This window comes from Crocodylus siamensis, chromosome 11, assembly GCF_052110815.1.
Source record: "Crocodylus siamensis isolate JL-2025a chromosome 11, ASM5211081v1, whole genome shotgun sequence".
Classification (NCBI taxonomy): domain Eukaryota; kingdom Metazoa; phylum Chordata; order Crocodylia; family Crocodylidae; genus Crocodylus; species Crocodylus siamensis.
In genome coordinates this window covers 7,368,409-7,386,698 of record NC_143405.1, presented here as the reverse complement: position 1 = coordinate 7,386,698, position 18,290 = coordinate 7,368,409, and the positions used below count along the sequence as shown (strand labels likewise).

The following is an 18,290-nucleotide window of genomic DNA, read 5'->3' as shown; positions in this document are numbered from 1 at the left end:
TTCCTAGGACACATAAGAATTCAGTATCTTCTACGTGTACTGTTCATACAGTCAATCAAATTCACAAGCTTTGTATTTGTTTGTGGATTATTGTGAGAATAAAGTATGTGCAGAAGTATTAGAATTTCATTAGCCACTTCTGCTGAGGCTTTTGTGCAGGCTTCCAGGAAAGGGCTTGCTCAGTCATTACCATAAATTACACCAGAATATTAGTGATGATATAGCATCTTTCATTCAGGGGGGAAAAAAAAAAAAAAAGGAGCTGCTGCAACACACAAGTCCTTTCAGGAGGGCTGCCACTTGCCATCCCTTCTAGGTAATCAGATAGCCGTTAATTAATAAAACTGTCAGGTGAATCGTCCCGCTCTGGTCATCATTATCCATTCTGTAACAGAATCCTGCTATCATCACCACTATCCGCCCCATAGCTTCCAGCTCAATTAACTTAATGCTATGCAAATGAGAGGCTCTCCTCATCATTAGCTTATAGCCCACGAATGTTAATAACATAATTGGGCCTTCAACAGGGTAATTAGACACGATTTCTTCCATTAGTCTTACAAGGCTAATTATTGTTGATAGGAGAGAGGGGACAAGTCCCAGTGCTGCATGCAAAGAGGGGCATCTGGTTAAAGCAAATATAGACAAAACATCAACAAGGTAAAACAACAGTTGAGATCTATAGCAAGGTCAGGTAGGGGTGGGGGAAGGACAGCACTATGAGAAACATAGGCACTACTGCAGAAATTCTCCGCGAGGCAGTAATTTATAATACCGTTCTGCTTAACAACAGAGCTCACGTACACTTAACACTGCAATAACGTGGTCACCAGAGAAAGTTAACAGAAGGGGCCTGTACAAGGGACAGGTTGAAAGCTGGATCAGTATAGCATCATATGTTTTTAATGCAAATGCAAGGAAACAGGGAGCAAAAGAGAGACCTCCAAACTGGATTTGGTGCGATATTGCGTGTTGTTTATGTTTAAGGACTCACTTCTGCAATCCTAACACAAATAATCCCATTAGCTGGGGTTGGCCTGTCTACCCGAGTAACAGCTACTCAGTGCGAGTAAAGTTTGAAGAATTGGGATAACTAATTCTTTAGTAACCACTGAATAGGATGCAATCCAGGAATGTAGTTATATTTTCGACAAAACTAAATAACACTTTTTAATGGTGTTCAAAGGAACTCTAAACATCCTGCTTTTAGATATTCCTAAAACTGGGCTTCCAGTAAAGTTTACAGCAAGAAAAGCTGGGCAGTAAATTTTTTATCTCTCTTTTATATGAAGATATAAAAACTAAAGGCAAAATTGCATTCCACTTACAGTGAGGCAATCTCATTTGTGGAGGCTAAATGTTATAATTGGATACAGAATTTTGCTGAACATTTTGTATTTTGAATGGGAATAGACAGGAGTATGATAGCTGCCAATTCTTAAACACCTGCAAGTTAACTTCATCAATCCAGTGCTTTATTTTATATAGACTAAGGAATATGGGTAATTGAAAGGAAATATGAAGAATCCCAAAGTGTTGTATGGCGGAAGAAAAACATGATTTCTATATTTCAGCTCTGTGTTTTAAAACTTGGGGGCCAAATTCATGTCCAGTATGAATCCAGTGACTTCACTGTAATTACACTAGGATGAACTCTTATTTTTTTGATCTTTAGCTGGGAAATTATTTTAATTTAACTGGCCAGTCTTGTATTTACTAAAATTGATGACATTTACCCGCTGGTAGTTAAATCAAATACCAACTATTCTGTAGTCTGCTCTCTGCTGAAGGTTAGCTTGACATACCACAAGAACATGTTTTAGTGAGATTTCTCAGAATCGCTGATTTAGTGGCCACCGGTGGAACATTTGTTGGAGTTCATATTAGGAAAAATAGCTATTTTGGTTTCAAAACAGTCCAAAAGCAATTTTATCATGTTAATTTTGTGCAATGTGCGATGTGCAATGTGCGATGTTGCTTTTAAATAGCTCATAAGCTCTGGGGAAATATGTAGTTGTAGGAAAATAAGCACAAAAGGAGTTCAATCTGGAACCAAAAGAAACCCACTTCAAAAGATATCCTAAACCACCCTACAGAAGTAGGTCTAAAATGGCACCGGATTAGGATGGTGGTAGTTTCCATGTGTACATGATAGCATGAGATACAGAGCAGTGGAGTCAGACCCTGTGCACGCATCTACACATGCAGTTAACAAGTAGCAGGAAACTCCGGGCAGTTTGCGCCAGAATCAGCTGCTCCCAGGTGCAACATTTTCATGTGCACCTGAGACAGCTGTTTGAGCTGGAGCAGAAGCGCTCCAGATGGCAGGGGGCCCCGGGGGTCAAGCCCAGGTTCTGGATGGCAGCACTGGGCAGCGGATGGGCTGGCTGGGGCACAAGGGTACTCCAGCGCAGGGTTAGCCAGCTAATCCTTAGGGCAATGACCAACTACTCTCATTCAATGTGCAGCATTCACCTGACAGTTATACTCATCCCATCCATGTTATACTTGCCACGTGTCTTTCCAAATCTTCAGCGCAGAACAGGTTTCATGGTCCTAGGTAAAAGCAGTATAGTCCCTCTTCTCTCTCTGGATTTCACTATGGGTCACGTTCTGCCAGCCATACAAGGACCAAATAACACCTTACCGCAGAAGCAGCCCCCCTTGATTCCAAACAGAGCTTTCAATATGAAGACGGCTGGCAGGAGCCTGCTCTAAGTTTTTATTCCCAAAGTTCCTGGAAGCTGGTAACCAGAGAGTTCAAAGGTAATGTACATTTCTGATGTAGTTGCTTCAAAAGTAATTGCCCCTGTGCTCTCCAAGGCAGACAGCAAACGTAGTAACAGACTTCCATAAACTAAGTTTTAACCCATGAAGAAGTAAGAATGACCTTTCCACATTTACTCAGAATAATATTCACCAGCCTTTTTCTAGCACAAACACTGGAAATAAATGATAAAATGTCAACAGTCAATATGCTGGAAAATAATGGAATATCTTTCCTTTCTCTACTACACTTTCTCACTGTGGGCTCCACTGCAGAGTTCTTACAGAAATAAAACTTCGATCAACTTCACCGTAAGCATCTGGAGTCTTGGAGGACCAGTCCCAAGAGGATTAACACGGTGCATCACCAGTGCAGCTCGTATTTTCCCATCACAACCAAGACAGAGAGTAACATTTTGGTTGCCTAAGGCAAATTAATTATTTTTTGAGGTTTTAATCCCGAAACTCAATCGCATCAGGTCAGCTGTTAAGCTCTAGGGTGTTTGAGACAAACATCTGATATCCGTCTGGCCGGTGTAAGGTGCCTAGTGTCTTTGCTCTTAGGTAAGTGCTCTAAGCCCCCTTGTTGATTTGTATGGGATATTATCACCATGTGTTTGTCACCGTGAACCAGAATCAAAGGTGAGTCTGGTGCGTCTTTCAGACAATCTTTATTCTTCGTTTCTAGGGCAGCCCATTTCCCTAGACGTGTGGGAACAGTTTAGGCAATCTGGAGCTAATTTATGTTGATTCTCATCACAGATACAGATTCCTATCAAGGGACACGTCTATACTTTCCCACCCTTAGAAGAACGGCTGCACAGAGCAGTGTCAAACCGTTAAGATGAGTTTAGGGTCTGACTCCCAAGGAAGTTAAAGTCCAAGGACGGGTAAAGGAATTCTTGTTTCAAGTGATTACAAATCCCCAATTCAGAAGTATTTATACTTCCCAGTGAAACTCCAACTGCATGCTGCATGGATGACAACCAACTTAGCAGAACAGGTATCTAACAGAAAGGGAACAAGGGCAGGGTGGTTGAAGTATCTTGCTATGACTCCAGGAGTGTGAGTTCAAATCCCTGTTCCAGCCTTGTGGATACCTTTAGAGCAATAGCTCCATTCAGCATCTACATCCTCTTCTAACGATTCAGGGCTTGGAGCAGGTAGTTTTCCATACTCTTTTTAATTTAGAGCAGGCATCTCTTGGGCGAATCAGGTGACGTGTCTGTCTTCTCACTCTCAAGCATCCTGGTGATCTTAGAAATAAACTTGTCCAAATGATCCGATTCAAAAAGCCTCTCCCCTCCAGGCCCCACTCACGGTCCTGGGAGGAACTGAGAAGCAGGAGACTCTACCTTCCAAGGTGAAAGAAGGATTTCCCCTTCTGATCAGTTCTTTACTCTTGCCTTTATCTCTTTTTACCTGCTGTTTTATTCTCATGAGAGACTGTGGAGGAGGGGAGTCCATTCCCAGTGTGGGCTGGGAAGGGAGAAGGCTAGATGAGAAATGGAGGAGGAGGGAGAATGACTCCCCTGTGGAAACTAAGATGGGGCTTGTCAGGTTTAGAGGTCTGGACATATTAAATACAGAAGTCTCTATTTTGTTAAAAGATCCCTGTTTCTCACTGCTTCTGGGGATGTGTGACACTGGCAGACAGAGCCGATCCATCCTTTCTGCTTACTGCTGTTTCTTGCTAAGATCCATAAGCTTGAAGGAAGTAAGGGTGCGAGAAGGGGAAATAAAAAAGATTCACCTTGTCTGCCAGGCCACAGAATTCCAACCTCTTGCGGGAGCAAGAGGCTGCTTCTACCAGTTGGGGGTAGGACACAGGAGTCTGGGTGCAATTAAATAGGCCACAACGTATCCCATCGAACTGACTCTGTTAATACAAGGGGGATGGATCTTTGATGATACAGCAATGTACTGCATATATATTTCTGTACATATACGTTACCTATACATATGTTCTATACAATGGGCAGGATGTGCCTGCCTGAAACATCTGATCAGCAAGTGTTGATCCCGATGGATTTAAATGAGTCCTACTGAGTCAGCAAGGCAGGTGACCTATTCTCCCTGCCTTCTAGAAAGAGTGGACAGAGAGTGTGAAAGCAACCAAACATGGGGAGAAGGTTAGAGCTGATCTCATTTTATCTTACTGCCATTTTCCTTACTGCTAAAGCCAGGCCCCAGGGGAAAAGAGGTATTTGGACTTTGCATGTTATATGCACTGTGTTTGTAAAGCTGCCTGCTCCCCATCTCCCTCTCTCTCTGCCTGGTTTTGGTGAAAATGATTATGCTGGTTTAAATATCTTGATCACCAAATTGTCTTCCTGAATTTTTTTGTGAAAATGAGGGGAAAGGAGGAAGAGCTCATTATAATGTTTACTCTCCGCTGCTCATCAGACTTTTGTATACTGCCAGTTATAAAGCATGCCTATTATAAAATGCATATAATACACCATTTAAATTAGACCCAAGTTTAAAAAATGTCCCTGCAAGATTTTTCATGCCAGAATAATTCAGTCATTATATGGTTTATTGATACATCTATTTGGGGACTTACCTAGTTCTTTGACAAGATTTTAATTAAGTCATTTGCCTTCATTTCCTTATCTATCTCGGTTACAGAGGGCAGCAAGGAAATGGCAATAAAAAGAATGTGAAGTTAGCTGATCTTTTAACAAAAATATTTCTTCTGATAAAGAAAAGTAGTCTGTGGAATACATATTCAGTGATAAGTATTCTAGTCCATGTCTGGCAAACTCTCAGATAATGGCAGCATGGTAGGGTCACCAGGGTTCTATTAGCTCAATTAATGAGGAGTAAGATAAGGCTAACACCTAGCTCTTCAAACGGCTAAAGAATAGAGCTGGTAGTAATGGAGTTATTAACCTTCGCCAGCCATTGAATTTTGCTGCTGATTCAAACTCCATTTCCTAGTTCAGGCCTCCATTAATAGGCTGTTTATTATCCCTAATCCACATTGGGATCAGCTGCAGAAATATGAAAGCTCCATGTAAAGACCAAACGGCAAAAAGAAAAATCCTTTTTTTGCATTCTAATTTTTCCCTTCTGTTTTGAATGTATTCACAGATTCTGTCTTAGGAACAACATTATTCTTGCTCTAAATTATTTGCATACAAGCTATTACTAATGAGATAAAAAGGAAGTTTTAAAAATGTTCGACAAAAAGGAAGTGACATAAACTGAGGATGAAACTACGTCCTTCTGAAGTCTGATCAAGAAGCTCTAGTTTCTCCGGAGTACAAATTCTTTGGCATCATCTTCAAAGCATTTTCTACATTGGTAAAGAAAAACTTTGGGATTGGAGGACTGGGAATTCAAAGTATCGTATCGACCTTGATGTGTTTTGTTGTTAGTTTATCTTCCCAACTCACTCTGTCCATCTGTCTGTTGTGTTCACTCATCATGTCTTATCTGCCATGTAGATTGGGGCAGGGGCTTTGTTACTGATCTAGCACACTGGAGCTCTGATCTCTGACTGGGATTCCCAGGCACTACTGTACAGTCAAGAATAGTAATAATGACTCTGGCCAGCTTGTAATGATAGGATTCCTTTGATCTGCCATGTAACTATCTTTTGATAAAGACTGCTCAGGTCATCATGTCAAGCTCCTTTCCTTTTTTGCTGACTGGGAATACACTGGTGCCATGTTTTTACAAGAATATCTGAATCTTCTGGGGACCTTTTAAAATAGAGGTCTTGGAAAGATAACAACCAACCCCTTTTGCCCTAACTCTGGAGACATATTAGTTTGATTTGCTCCTTGATGCAATTGTTGGTTCAGCATTTTAAGGATGTAAATCTAGTTCCACACTTCTAGATTACACCTGAAAGGTTCTTCAGGCTCTCAGGAAGATCTGTTTTGAAGATCTGTCCCATGTGAATCCTCCAGTGAGACAGACACAAGCCATCCTGATCTGAGCCTTCCTTTTGCTCAAGAGAATACATCTCAGAGACAAAAAGAAGGTAGAGGGCTAGAAAAAGGATCTATCTGCACACTGCATCAAATGACCATGGCGCTGAAGGCATCAGTGAGAAATTACATCCAGGCAAATGCGTTTTGAGGCTTATCAGCAAAACTGCCAACAAAACCCAGGCCACAGGGCCACCTGTGGTAGAAAATTCCACTAGAAAGATTCTGCAAGCACACATGATGATCAAACGTCCATTTTCCAAGGTGTCCGGCAAAAAGCAAGAGGCCAGCAAAAGTCTGGCAAGGAGCAGGACGTAGCTCAGATGTGCAAGGCCCATATGATTCCCTGAATACTTCTGCTCTCTCGGCATTCATGGTTCTAGCAATATCCACAGCAGAAATGAAGGCTGAGCCATCATTTGAAACACTTTCTGAAGCAAAGTCTCCAATGAGGGATCAAAACATGCCAATGTGGATTTTAGCAGGTGTTGTGTTTAATTATCAAAGCATAAATACAGTTTGAATTTAAATGAGGGAAACATGTTTCCTTTTGCTCAAATAACTAAAAGGGCTTTATGGATTATACCCAAATGAAAAAAACCCAACCAGTTCTGGACTAATCCAAGTCATGAAAATTAGAGCTAGAAAAGAAATGATTGAGAAAAGTTTCACTTAGTAGAAAACAGAGGCCAGGAATAGTTGTTCTACGAGTTTCAGGGGAGGGCATTGGAAAAAAAACTTTATAGTGTAGGGTGTGAGTTAAAGGTCAGGCTACTTATATGCTCTGTGTAAGTCCTGTATACACTCATTCAATATACAATATTAATGAAACAACTGATTTCTCAATGTTTCTTCCGTGTAATGGCGAGTTCCATTCTTTAGCACGCCTGGGCAAGTTCAGTCAGTTTGCAGAGGAATGTGGTCCTGTACCCCTAACCGAGGAGAGCGTGGTCACTGTCATTTTGTTTAGCATTGGCTGACGCAAGCTGTGGGAGATGAAGCTAGTGGCAGGAGATATATAACAGAATAAATTGTTGCTGGTGAACTTTATTTGAGTTGTAAGTGTGGCAGGGAGCTGTAGCTCTGTCTCACCCAATTCTTACTTTTACAGAAAAATCCAAGTTTGATACTTGATTTGGCTTCTGTTTTTTTCCCAGGTGTTTGGGGAACAATTTGCCTAGGCCTACTCCATGCCTACTGCATACAGAGGGTGGAAGAGGATAAACAAGATAATGCAAGTTTTTTTTGAAGAGAGGCTTAACTGTATATCAAAAACATTCAGAGCTGTATAATCTACTTTCTGTTATTGCTAAGTATGAACAGCAGAAACAGTTAAAACAACGTATTACACCTGTTTTGATAAAAGACTGAATTAAACCCTTAGCAGCCACTGTCCAGGGCTTCTGAAGCTAAGATCAAATTGCATCTGGACTCCTGTTACTACCGGCACTAAGTGGTTAACAGTCTTCTTTTACTAGGTAGCCGAGAGACCACTAATAGATTCAGCTTCTTATTTGCCCTAAAGCCTGCCACAGTTCAACACTATTAAGATCCTGTCCACTTAAGCAGTTACTGCATCGTAAGGAAGACTGTAGAAAGCAATACATGTCTTCTCAGACCACAGAAAAGTAGTGGCACAGGAGGACATTTGTGTCTGCTACAATACAGGCTTCCCTGCTCCAGTCTGTAGACTAGCCTTGCTCTCCTGCAAATACTAATTTTAAAAAAAAAAAAAATCTAATACCTTACATTTTCTGTGTGAAATGAATTATTTTTCTCTTTGTTCTAGGGCAGTTCTTTGGATGCAGTGGTTGATGCTGTATGAGAGGGATTTTTTTATTATTATGTTTTAACAAACTTTATGGCCTATTTTGTTTTGTTTTCAAATAACTTTATTTTCCTTCTTTTCTACCATCAATTACTAGCTTTGTTTCTTTTTTCATAAGATGGAAGAGTCAGGAGACTGATCCTGCTCAATGCTATATAATTTAGTATTATGTGCACTAGGTTTATGAGGTGGGAGTCAGATAAAACATAGTATTTGAACACTAACCATTTATTAGCTCTAAAGAATAGATTTATGACTTGACAACCAGACAATAACTCTGTGTTCTGATCAGCCAAAGAGGTCTACTTTGAGTTCAAAACACAGTATAATGTACACTTTCAGAAATAATTTTGTTTACGGATGTGACTAGATTTTAATAATAAACTTGATATATATGTAAATTTATTTTAATCTAATTTCATCAACAGAGCCCTCCTAAAAATGAGACTTTGTAGATTGTTTTGTGTCTGATTTATAGATTTCTGCATGCTATTCCCACACTGATTTCAAGGCTATAATTCTATCAGAATTTTCTCCTGATGTCAAAAACACTACCACCGCAGATAGTGTTTTATAACTAGCATCAGAACTGGAACTGAATTACTGCCTTGCTATCCTGTGCTGTTCTACGTCCTTTTGTTTATAATCTCCCTCTCTTTTTGTATATATCTGATACTTCAGTTTCATAGAAGGAATCAGCTCCAAAATCAATCAGGTTAGCATGAGGTCTATTTTTTGCTCCTTACTTCAGCCCTGGTGTAAAATAGTCAGGGCCAAATTCTGCACTCGGATACGCGTGTGCAGCTCCTATTGAAGTCAATGGAAATGTAGTGTACGGATGAGCATGGGATTTTCACCGCGGAGATATTACAAACCAGTCACTTTACGAGCACTATTAGGCTTTGACCCTGCACACATGCACACATGTGAGCACTCCCACTGGATTCATTTACTCCTACATGTTTTTACACACTCAGATCCTTAATTTTTTAATTGTATTTGAACGCATCTCCTGGGAAACTCATTTAACAATTTTCAGCCTCTTTCTCTCTCTATCTGAAGTCTCTCAGGAAATTATTTCACATTTTAAAACATTTCTTTTAAATTATCTTTTTATACCAAAGGCCTTTGTTTTTGCATAATCTCCTTTTAAGCTTCACTTGCCATGCCTGCTAGCTCCCTACCCTTTCATATCCACAATTCCCCCTCTTTCCGTTTCACTCCAGCAAAATCCTACCTTTACTCTTCCTACTGTATCCTTGGGTACAAGTCACAAGGAAAAGCAGTGCAGGGAGGAAAAATTTGGACAGTTGAGTGTTGTTTTAAATATTTGTATATTAGAATTGCCTTTTTCAGTGCTACTCTGGGGGTGTGGAGAAGCCTTCCTGAAACTATAGGAATCAAGAATTTCTAATGTCGGCACTTACGATAGCCATTGGCTTGATCAACACACGAGGATGAATGGGGGACCTCTAGAAATGAAAGCAGGAGTCTCTGCAGGTTACACCGAAGAACCAAAAGCCCCGGCCTGTGTCTCCTGCAGACCAGACACAGAGGGCACATACAAGCATTGCATTTAGATCGCCCTAATCAAGCTTAGGGTGATCTAAGTGGCTAGACATGCAAGCATTCATGAGGCTGAAATCACAGGGCTAAAAATGGTATGCCCAATCTAAAGTTAGCTCATCTTAGAGGTGAATTAACTTTAACTCAGCCTCGATTAACCCCCATGTAAAATAAGTTAACCTGGCCAAACAAACGCCTGCAAGGAACCAACAGCACAGCCCCAGGGCTGGGAAGTCCAATCACACCCCCATAAATCCCCCCAAAACTGCTCCCCCCCCCCCCCCAACTCACCAGCTCCTTGTCCATGGAAGCCACCCCGCTTACTTACCTTTGGCTGCCCACACAAGCATCTTCAATGCAAGAGAAACCAGTTAGTTTAAGCAGAGCAAAAGTAACCCACCTACCCCAGGTTGGGCCATCTGAACACTTTTCACACCTGAATGGTGGCATACAGTATAGTCTCATGACATCATAACAGTCCTGTTAAAATGATTGAGTAATCCGTCTCCCAAGATTCGTTTCCCTAATACTTCAATCCTGAACACTCTTTTAATAAGCTAAAATAATAAACGAGTCTTGTATTGTCTTTAAGTATTTGATGCAAGACACAAAAGAAACTGAACTCATGGTGAGGGCTTAGTAATAGTAAACTTTTTCTATGAGAGCACACCAACACCAGTGTAAATGAGTGTATTTCCCACCCTGCTGTAAACAACCCATACACACTGGATATAATCCAGTGCGTTAATGGTAACTCACATATGCAACCCTAAGGCAAACATCAACCACAGCTTTCTCTCCAAAGCTTGGCCATTTTTATTGTTTCTCTGCAAAATCTCTCTATTCTAGCCCTTATTTCTCTCCCTTTCTTTCTGGGAGAAAGACTCCAACTCCTTCTACTTCCCTGGTTAGAGTTAATAAGATGTTATCTGTCGCTGTGATTCCCCTATAATCATCCAACAAGGAGGGTTCAAGCACCTGACATTGTGATAACTCATTCCTAGACTCCTAGACCAGGTCTCTAACTAGCATAAACTAGTTTGTGGTTTAAAGCTTGCATAGTCACAATGACACCCCTACTTCCAAGTACAAGATTTCTCAGAGCTTCTTTACGTAGCGGGATTTTCCAAAATGCTTAGCGCTGGCCTAACTTTGCACCCACAGAAGTCACTGGTAAAAGTCCTGAGGATGTCAGTACAACCTGAGTCAGGCCAGTACTGAGAGCTTTTCAAATCTAACCCTTAAGTTCCTGGCCTGATCCCGACAAATTAAAAGGGGACCACCCAAAGGGACAAGAATTTAGCCATAGAAATGCTGGCTTTTCCAGGAGCCCAGAAGAAATGGATGAAAGGAATAGTATGCTCTGCTTCTGTGAGGAAGCATTATTTTTTATATTTTATAGTTAATGAAAGTAGGAAGGCTCCATAACACGAACTCCCCAAGTTAGCAGAAGCAAGTGTCTGACATTATTCTTGCTTGCTATAAATGAATAACATGGTTACCACACATTTTGTGAAAAAGTCTTACCTGTTTGGAATCATTCTTATTCTTTCCAGCTGCTCTGCCTGATCTAGGTCCCTTGGGAAACCATGCAGCACCCAACCACTGGTCATGCAGTCTAGTCTGTTTAGACGATCTGCCAGTATCTTTAGAACAATGTTATCTGGGACTGGAGTGGATTAAAAAACAAAAAACAAAGCACTTATTTCATATGCTGAATCTCCACCACGAAGCACACAGCACAACACTACTTTTGCTTAGACTATGATGTGAACTTTGACATAAACAGGCATTATCGGTAGTAGTTGAAAGCCATAAGCTTCTAGGAGTAGTAAGTGTGTGCAGTTCCACAGTGAGACCCCAATTAATTGAGGACACTCAGACTTGTGCAATATAACTGACAATAAATAGCCGACAGAGTGTGAAAAGTGATTTTTTTCTCAAAATCATATAGCTACATCTAGGTCTATCCATGTTTTCACATTGTTCTGTAGTCCTACATTGTGCAACACAAATCACAAAGAAGCAAAGAAACAATGAGTTTTCCTCAGTTAAATACCCACTTTTTGAAAAACAGCAATTTGAGCAAATTAAAAACTTAGCAAATTGTATTGGTTCTTTCAGATCAGGCTATCCAGGAAGTTTTCCTAGAGTATTTAGTGGCCTGAGGCTTTGATGCATACACATATACAAACGCATGCACACACACATGCACACACACACAAATAAAATGTCTATGCCTATAAAGATACATTTCCAAATGTGAAATAATTGTAAGGTTTTGTATCGCTGTCTTCCCAAGCTTGCAGTTAAGAGTTCTAGTTCCTCTACTGCTGTTCACTGTTATGGCAAGAGAGTAACATTAACAAGTGATTAGATTCACATCTGGTTTTTGGAACCAAGATATCCATTCTGTATGTTATGAAATGCAGGAAAAAGGAGGGCTGGATCAGGTTTTCTCAGAACCTGTCGTGAATTAAAATGCATCAATCAGGGGGTTGGACTCGATGATCTGCTAAGGTCCCTTCCAACCCTAACATCTATGAATCAAGATGCTTAACTTTCATTATTTATTCCTGCTTTCACATAGAACAAAATAATTTAGCAGCTGAGCAAGGTTAGCTGCCGACCTTCTAAAGGCTGGTCTGATATATTATGATTATAAGCAAATACCCACGTTGCACCATGAAAATAGATAATAAGCATCACTGAAAACAAGCATTTAAAACACTTTTTAAGAAGCAAGGTACATCCCTCCTCTAGTATTTGTACAGCATGGCTAGCACATTATGGGCCCTCCAGGAAACAAATAAGAATAACAAATCGCTGCATAAATTCAAAACAAGGAATATTGATGTTTCACGATTCAGCCTGCCACAACATTTGCACACAACAATACAACAAGTTCTCACACCAGAGTCCATACTTCAGCTCTGTAATGCCATAACTCATGTTAGGGCAGGCTGACAGGAGCATACCTGTATTTCAGTTGGGTTGGTGTCACCAGTACAACAGTCCTGCTAGTTCTGAGTACTGCAAGGCGCACAGCGTATCTCGTGTTTCTAGCAGTTTTTAAACAACAATAGTCTAATCCTTTTTCTGCCTCCTTTTCCTAAGCCCAAAATTTCTGCATTTCTCAAAACCTTATACCTTTTACTATACAATTCACCATTTCTCCTTTTAGAATGGAATCACTCAGTTTACAGAATTGTTCTCAGGATTCACTGTACCAGCAACAATGAAATAAAACCATAGGGAATTAATTAGAAAACTGATCAGGACATTAATTGAGGGTACCCACTTCACATTACACAAAAGCAAGTTAAGAATAATACTGTTCTCCACAAAGCTTCTGCTAAAAGGAAACTGTAATAGAATATAATCATTTCCAGTCACTTGATCCACTGTAAAAGGGCAAAGTCAAAATAAGTTGTTCCGCCAAACTCCAGATATAAAATTAACTATGAAATAATGAAGCAGGAAACAGCCATTTTATTAGATAGAGGCAATGAAGATCAGAGCTGCAGCCAGACACACAAGGGATAGCAGGAGACTCCCAATGCTCTTTTTAGCAAATTCTGTTTTGTCTCTTAGTTTCATGGATTAGCACAGAAGCAAAAAAAGCCTGGGGAAAAAAAATGAAGCATTTCCAAAAAAAGAATAGTGGAACTGAGCTACTGTTTCCTGCATCTCCGTCTGGAGCTCTTCTCACCCTGCCTCGGTGCACTTCTTTTGGCTGCGATTCCTGTTGGAGCCATCATCATTATAATGCCCGCGCACAGAAGTCCGAACTCACATCAGCGGTGACTCTGAAACACCGTCAGGAACCTTTAAACACAACTTCAAAAAGGAACGGAGATGGGTGGATTGTATGGGATCCTCTGAATTTAGGTGCCAAGTTCTTTCCAATTTGCTAGTGGTAAGAAGGAACCCCAAACCCCAAGGAGTGGTTCAGTGGAAACCGTGAAGGAAGTCTGGTGAAATTAACCCTGCCCCAGCACAGGACTTGTGATAAAGCAGGGGATCACTCAGACGTCTTCATGTTGCACTAACTGTTTCTTTGAGCTGGAGTGAAGCACGCATAAGAAAAAGAAAAAGGGGAGTGGGGGGGAATTTGACTGTAGACCGAATCAACAATCCATCAGTTAATAGGCTGATTGCTGTCCAGTGCATCAGGCATCTCCACAATGCTGTAGGATCTCTCAGGTATTCCCAGAAATACTACTAATTTCAGTGAAATGCATCTGTATCACAGCAACAGAAATGGACAGCGGCAAAGCACTTCATTTATTCAGTAGACTATAGATGTATATACATGCATCCGCACCCAATCTATATGTTTACACATCTTCTTGCATCTCACTAAGCTTGATGGCAAGAAATGAAGCATAAACAAGTCAGACAGCAAGCTCTGCTCTATACCTGATTAGAAAACATACCTATCACTTTTACACAATAGGGGACGATAGCTTGTAGGCTGTTCAGTTGCATTACAAAGTATATCAACCGCCCTTAACAGAAATAGTCACATTTAAAAAGAGCTGCGTTAAAACCATAACATCCCTGGCAGACCGGGGGGAAAAAAAAAAGGAAAAAAGGGAAAAAAAATGTGCATTACTCTTACTTCCCTGTGGTACAGAATAAAGAACGAAAAACTGGGGGGATCTGGAATTTCTTTCCGCTTACGTGGAACTGTGTGGTGATTGTGAGGGTAATTAATAATGTGTAATTGGAGTGGCGCACAGTCTCCAGGTCACTAGCCCAGGGTCTGCTGGCCTCATCCACATGACCCAGAACGCTAGGTAGCAAAATACAATTTAGAGCCCTTCTGATGAGGCAGTCAATCTACATGCTTTGGGAGGATTATGAAGCACATGAGCCTTGAATAATCGATTCCTTTTCAACCTCATCTTGTGTGAGTTTCCACCTCTGCCTCTGGAAGTTGGGTGAATGAGGCTCTAGAGAGGTTTTTCATCTTTAAAGAAGTCCAAAGATAAGATTCTTTTAGAAATTCCCATTTGTGAAGACTATTAGCTGAGAAGGATGTTCCTATTATGGAAGCATATCTCTACTGAGTGGTGAGATCAAGAAGCAGGGATGAAATTCACCCAGCAGCATATAGCCCACAACACAGCAGAACGAAAATGCTACCAACGTGCTAGAGAAGGCCAAGTACCTGCCATCAAGGGACACAAGGGACTTCACAATCTGCACATGTGGCGGACCTGAGCTCCAGACCACCAGAACAGCCCCATGTAGAAGTGCAAGATCCCAAATTTAAATGAGTCCTTAAGAGAAGAGGAAGATCCACCCTATCTTCAATAAAATATGTTTAACTTGCTGGGATCCTATGATCCCTGATGACTTCCTGCCCCTGGGCAGGGGGCTGGACTCGATGATCCTCCAGGGTACTTTCCAGCCCAAATGTCTATGAAATCTATGAACATATAGATGGATAACCTTTAGCAACGTGGTGGTACGTGTGGTAAGAACCGCTGGAAAACTCTTACACCTGAACAACAGATCTTATATACAGCACTACCTGCAATATGTTGTGCTGTATTGCTGGTGAAGTATGTTCTTAAAGCCATGGTACATTCCTGCCATTATATGCTTAATAACTTAGCATGGATCTATTATCTCAGAGCCATATGTCCATCACATCACTTGAATTATATGGTTGAATTTCTCGAATTAGATGGGCAGACGGAACTGGTCTCTTAACCTAAGAAGTGATCCAACCAATTAAAGGCTGAAGCCCACTGAAGGCACAGGGGTGTGAGCTGCTACTTTCACGCTGTCACCTTTTCTGTGAACAGCCAGAGAACACCTGTCCCCAGGAAGACAGCATAGGATGCTTACTGCACACCACCACATGCACTTTTCAGAAGTCTCAAAGTACAGACTGCTAAGAACAGGCAGCGGGCACTGACGGGAAATCATCTTTGAATCTACTACACTTTCCAAGAGCTCCAAACTGTCCCGCAAGTCCCCACTCACGGAGCTCACAGGAACGTGGCCAATAAACTGGAACCCTTCTAAAACATCTAGAGGAAGAATATAAGACCAGCAGAGGGATGGGTTAAAAAAATGGCATTATTACAGTCTGTTAAAGGAAGCAAGTACAAGAGCAAAAAAGTAAGAGCAGAGGCGCTGAGGCTCACTAGAGGCCACATCAATGAAATTGCACTGAAAGGTTTCTCTCTAGAGCAGCAATGTGGGAAAGCTCTTCGCATACGTACCAAGGAGGGAGGAAAAACACTTCTGAGTTTACATATGTTATTCCCCCCTGCATGCATGTACAACTAATTTATCAGGCACTATAACCCTTATTAAATAAACCTGCTCGTCAGCTCCCAGAGAAAAGCACCAGCCCATGCATGATCCAAAACGATGGATCAGCAAAGGATACTTTTGTAGAGCTGCCAAAATGCATATGCTCCAAGCTGAATCTCTCTCACATTTCAAATGATTCCTCCCCAGTAACTTCTCCTTTAAAACGCAGACTTGAAGGATATTGACTCTCTCCTCTAAACCTATAAAACCTTGATTCCAAGTACAGTACAAATGCATTTGCAGGTCTGGATCCTGTCAGCTTTATGCTGTAAAAAGGTTAAAGTCTCTTTGATAATACTGTCCACTTAGCCTTTATCCTCCTCTTAGACAGAGATTTTTCCGCTAGGTCTAAAGTCTTTCCCTGTTAATTCAGATGCCTGAGGCTTGATCTCAAGGCTTGACAGTTAACATTTTGCCCTGAGTATAAGCTACCGCCAAAGGCTACTTCCCCGGATTGTCCTGTCAACCCTAAATTTAGCAAAGTGTGAGATATGAAAATCCTACTGTTCCATGAGCATTCAGATTATCCACACTGGATAATTTTATTTGATTCTTCCAGGGAAGCCGCCAGTCTTCTTGCTGAACTCAGGGTTGTTAGAGACCATATTCATTTGTTTTTTAATGTGCTGAAGAGGGATTTAAACAATGATCTGTTGCAACACAGACAGACTGGTACCTTAATTCAATCTTGCCAGCGAGCTGGGTTTGTGATAATGATAGGGTTTTCTCATCACATGCCTAGGGAAACATATAAAAAAGACAAGTCTGTACCATTGCAATGGTTGCTCGATGTGAACAGTAATAACCATGGGAGAGAAGCATGATTTTTGCTCGCTGGCACAAAACGGAAGGAAAAAAAATTCTCCTTGCAGCGATATTGGTCAGGGCTTTGGGGGAGTTTTCACTTTGCGCTGGAGCACTGAGCAGGAACATATAGGTGAGTGACACGTGTTCAATACCCTGCACTGACGGGGGGTGGAGGGCATCAGATGCTGGTGAACAGCAGTCATCTAGTCTTCTGTTGCTTTGAAAGTGAATTTATTCATTCAGAGGCTCAGACATAGTCTGTCTCAACCCCTGGGGTACGTGTATGGACTCAGGTACAACTCTAGAAAACTCAGAAAGCTTTGAAGATGACTCCCAAAGCTGCATTCAGTCCAAGGCCACAGCATATAGAAAGGAGGGTTATATAAATTAGGCTTTCCAGTGGAAACTGAGGCTTGGACTTCAAGGGGCAGCTAACACAGTAGGGCGATAGCCGAGCGCTTATTAATTCCTTAACACTGCGGCTGCATTTATGGTTAGGAGCCCCCTCCCCTGCTTGTTGCTCTCACATGCTCCTCAGTGATATTACCCAAAATCAGAACTACTACAGGCCTGCCTATGATGCTAATAAACCGAGCAGCGCTTGCATTAGATGGGCAGCTCTGACGTGTTGTTTGTTTATTATTTACTGCCACCTGCCGGTGAAATGTTATTACTGCAAGGGGCAGCTGATCCCGCCAGCCACGACACAGAAAAAGGCAAGCTAAAATATTATGAAGCGGAGAAAACACCGGGTGGAAATCTCAATTATGTATTTCTCCAGAATCTCATCTGATGAAGGCTGAAAGAAGAAATACGGCCGGCCCTGTAACAGGCTTTTTGTTGGTGTACACATGCCACCGAGTTTCACATGATTATTTACCTATCAATAGCTTGGAATTTTAGCTAATTGGCTGGTAGGGATATTTTCAGGAGCCCTTTTCCCAGTCTTTTGTTAATTGTAGAGATGTGGCTACATCTAGCGCCGTGATCCCAGAAGCATTGCTATTTATTTATTCTGCAGTTAATTTTAACAGAGTTGGTAGAGA

The 18,290-nt window shown here is 41.3% G+C and overlaps 1 protein-coding gene across 1 annotated transcript in view; it reads right to left on the bottom strand.

Annotated features, from left to right (window-relative positions):
• The window catches only part of AK8 (adenylate kinase 8), an 89,231-nt gene that overhangs the window by 23,224 nt on the left and 47,717 nt on the right, over positions 1 to 18,290 (bottom strand). Inside the window, exon 11 of the mRNA XM_090022668.1 lies at positions 11,629 to 11,770. Coding sequence (XP_089878794.1) covers positions 11,629 to 11,770 — 142 coding nt within the window. The remainder of the gene's footprint in view (positions 1 to 11,628; positions 11,771 to 18,290) is intronic.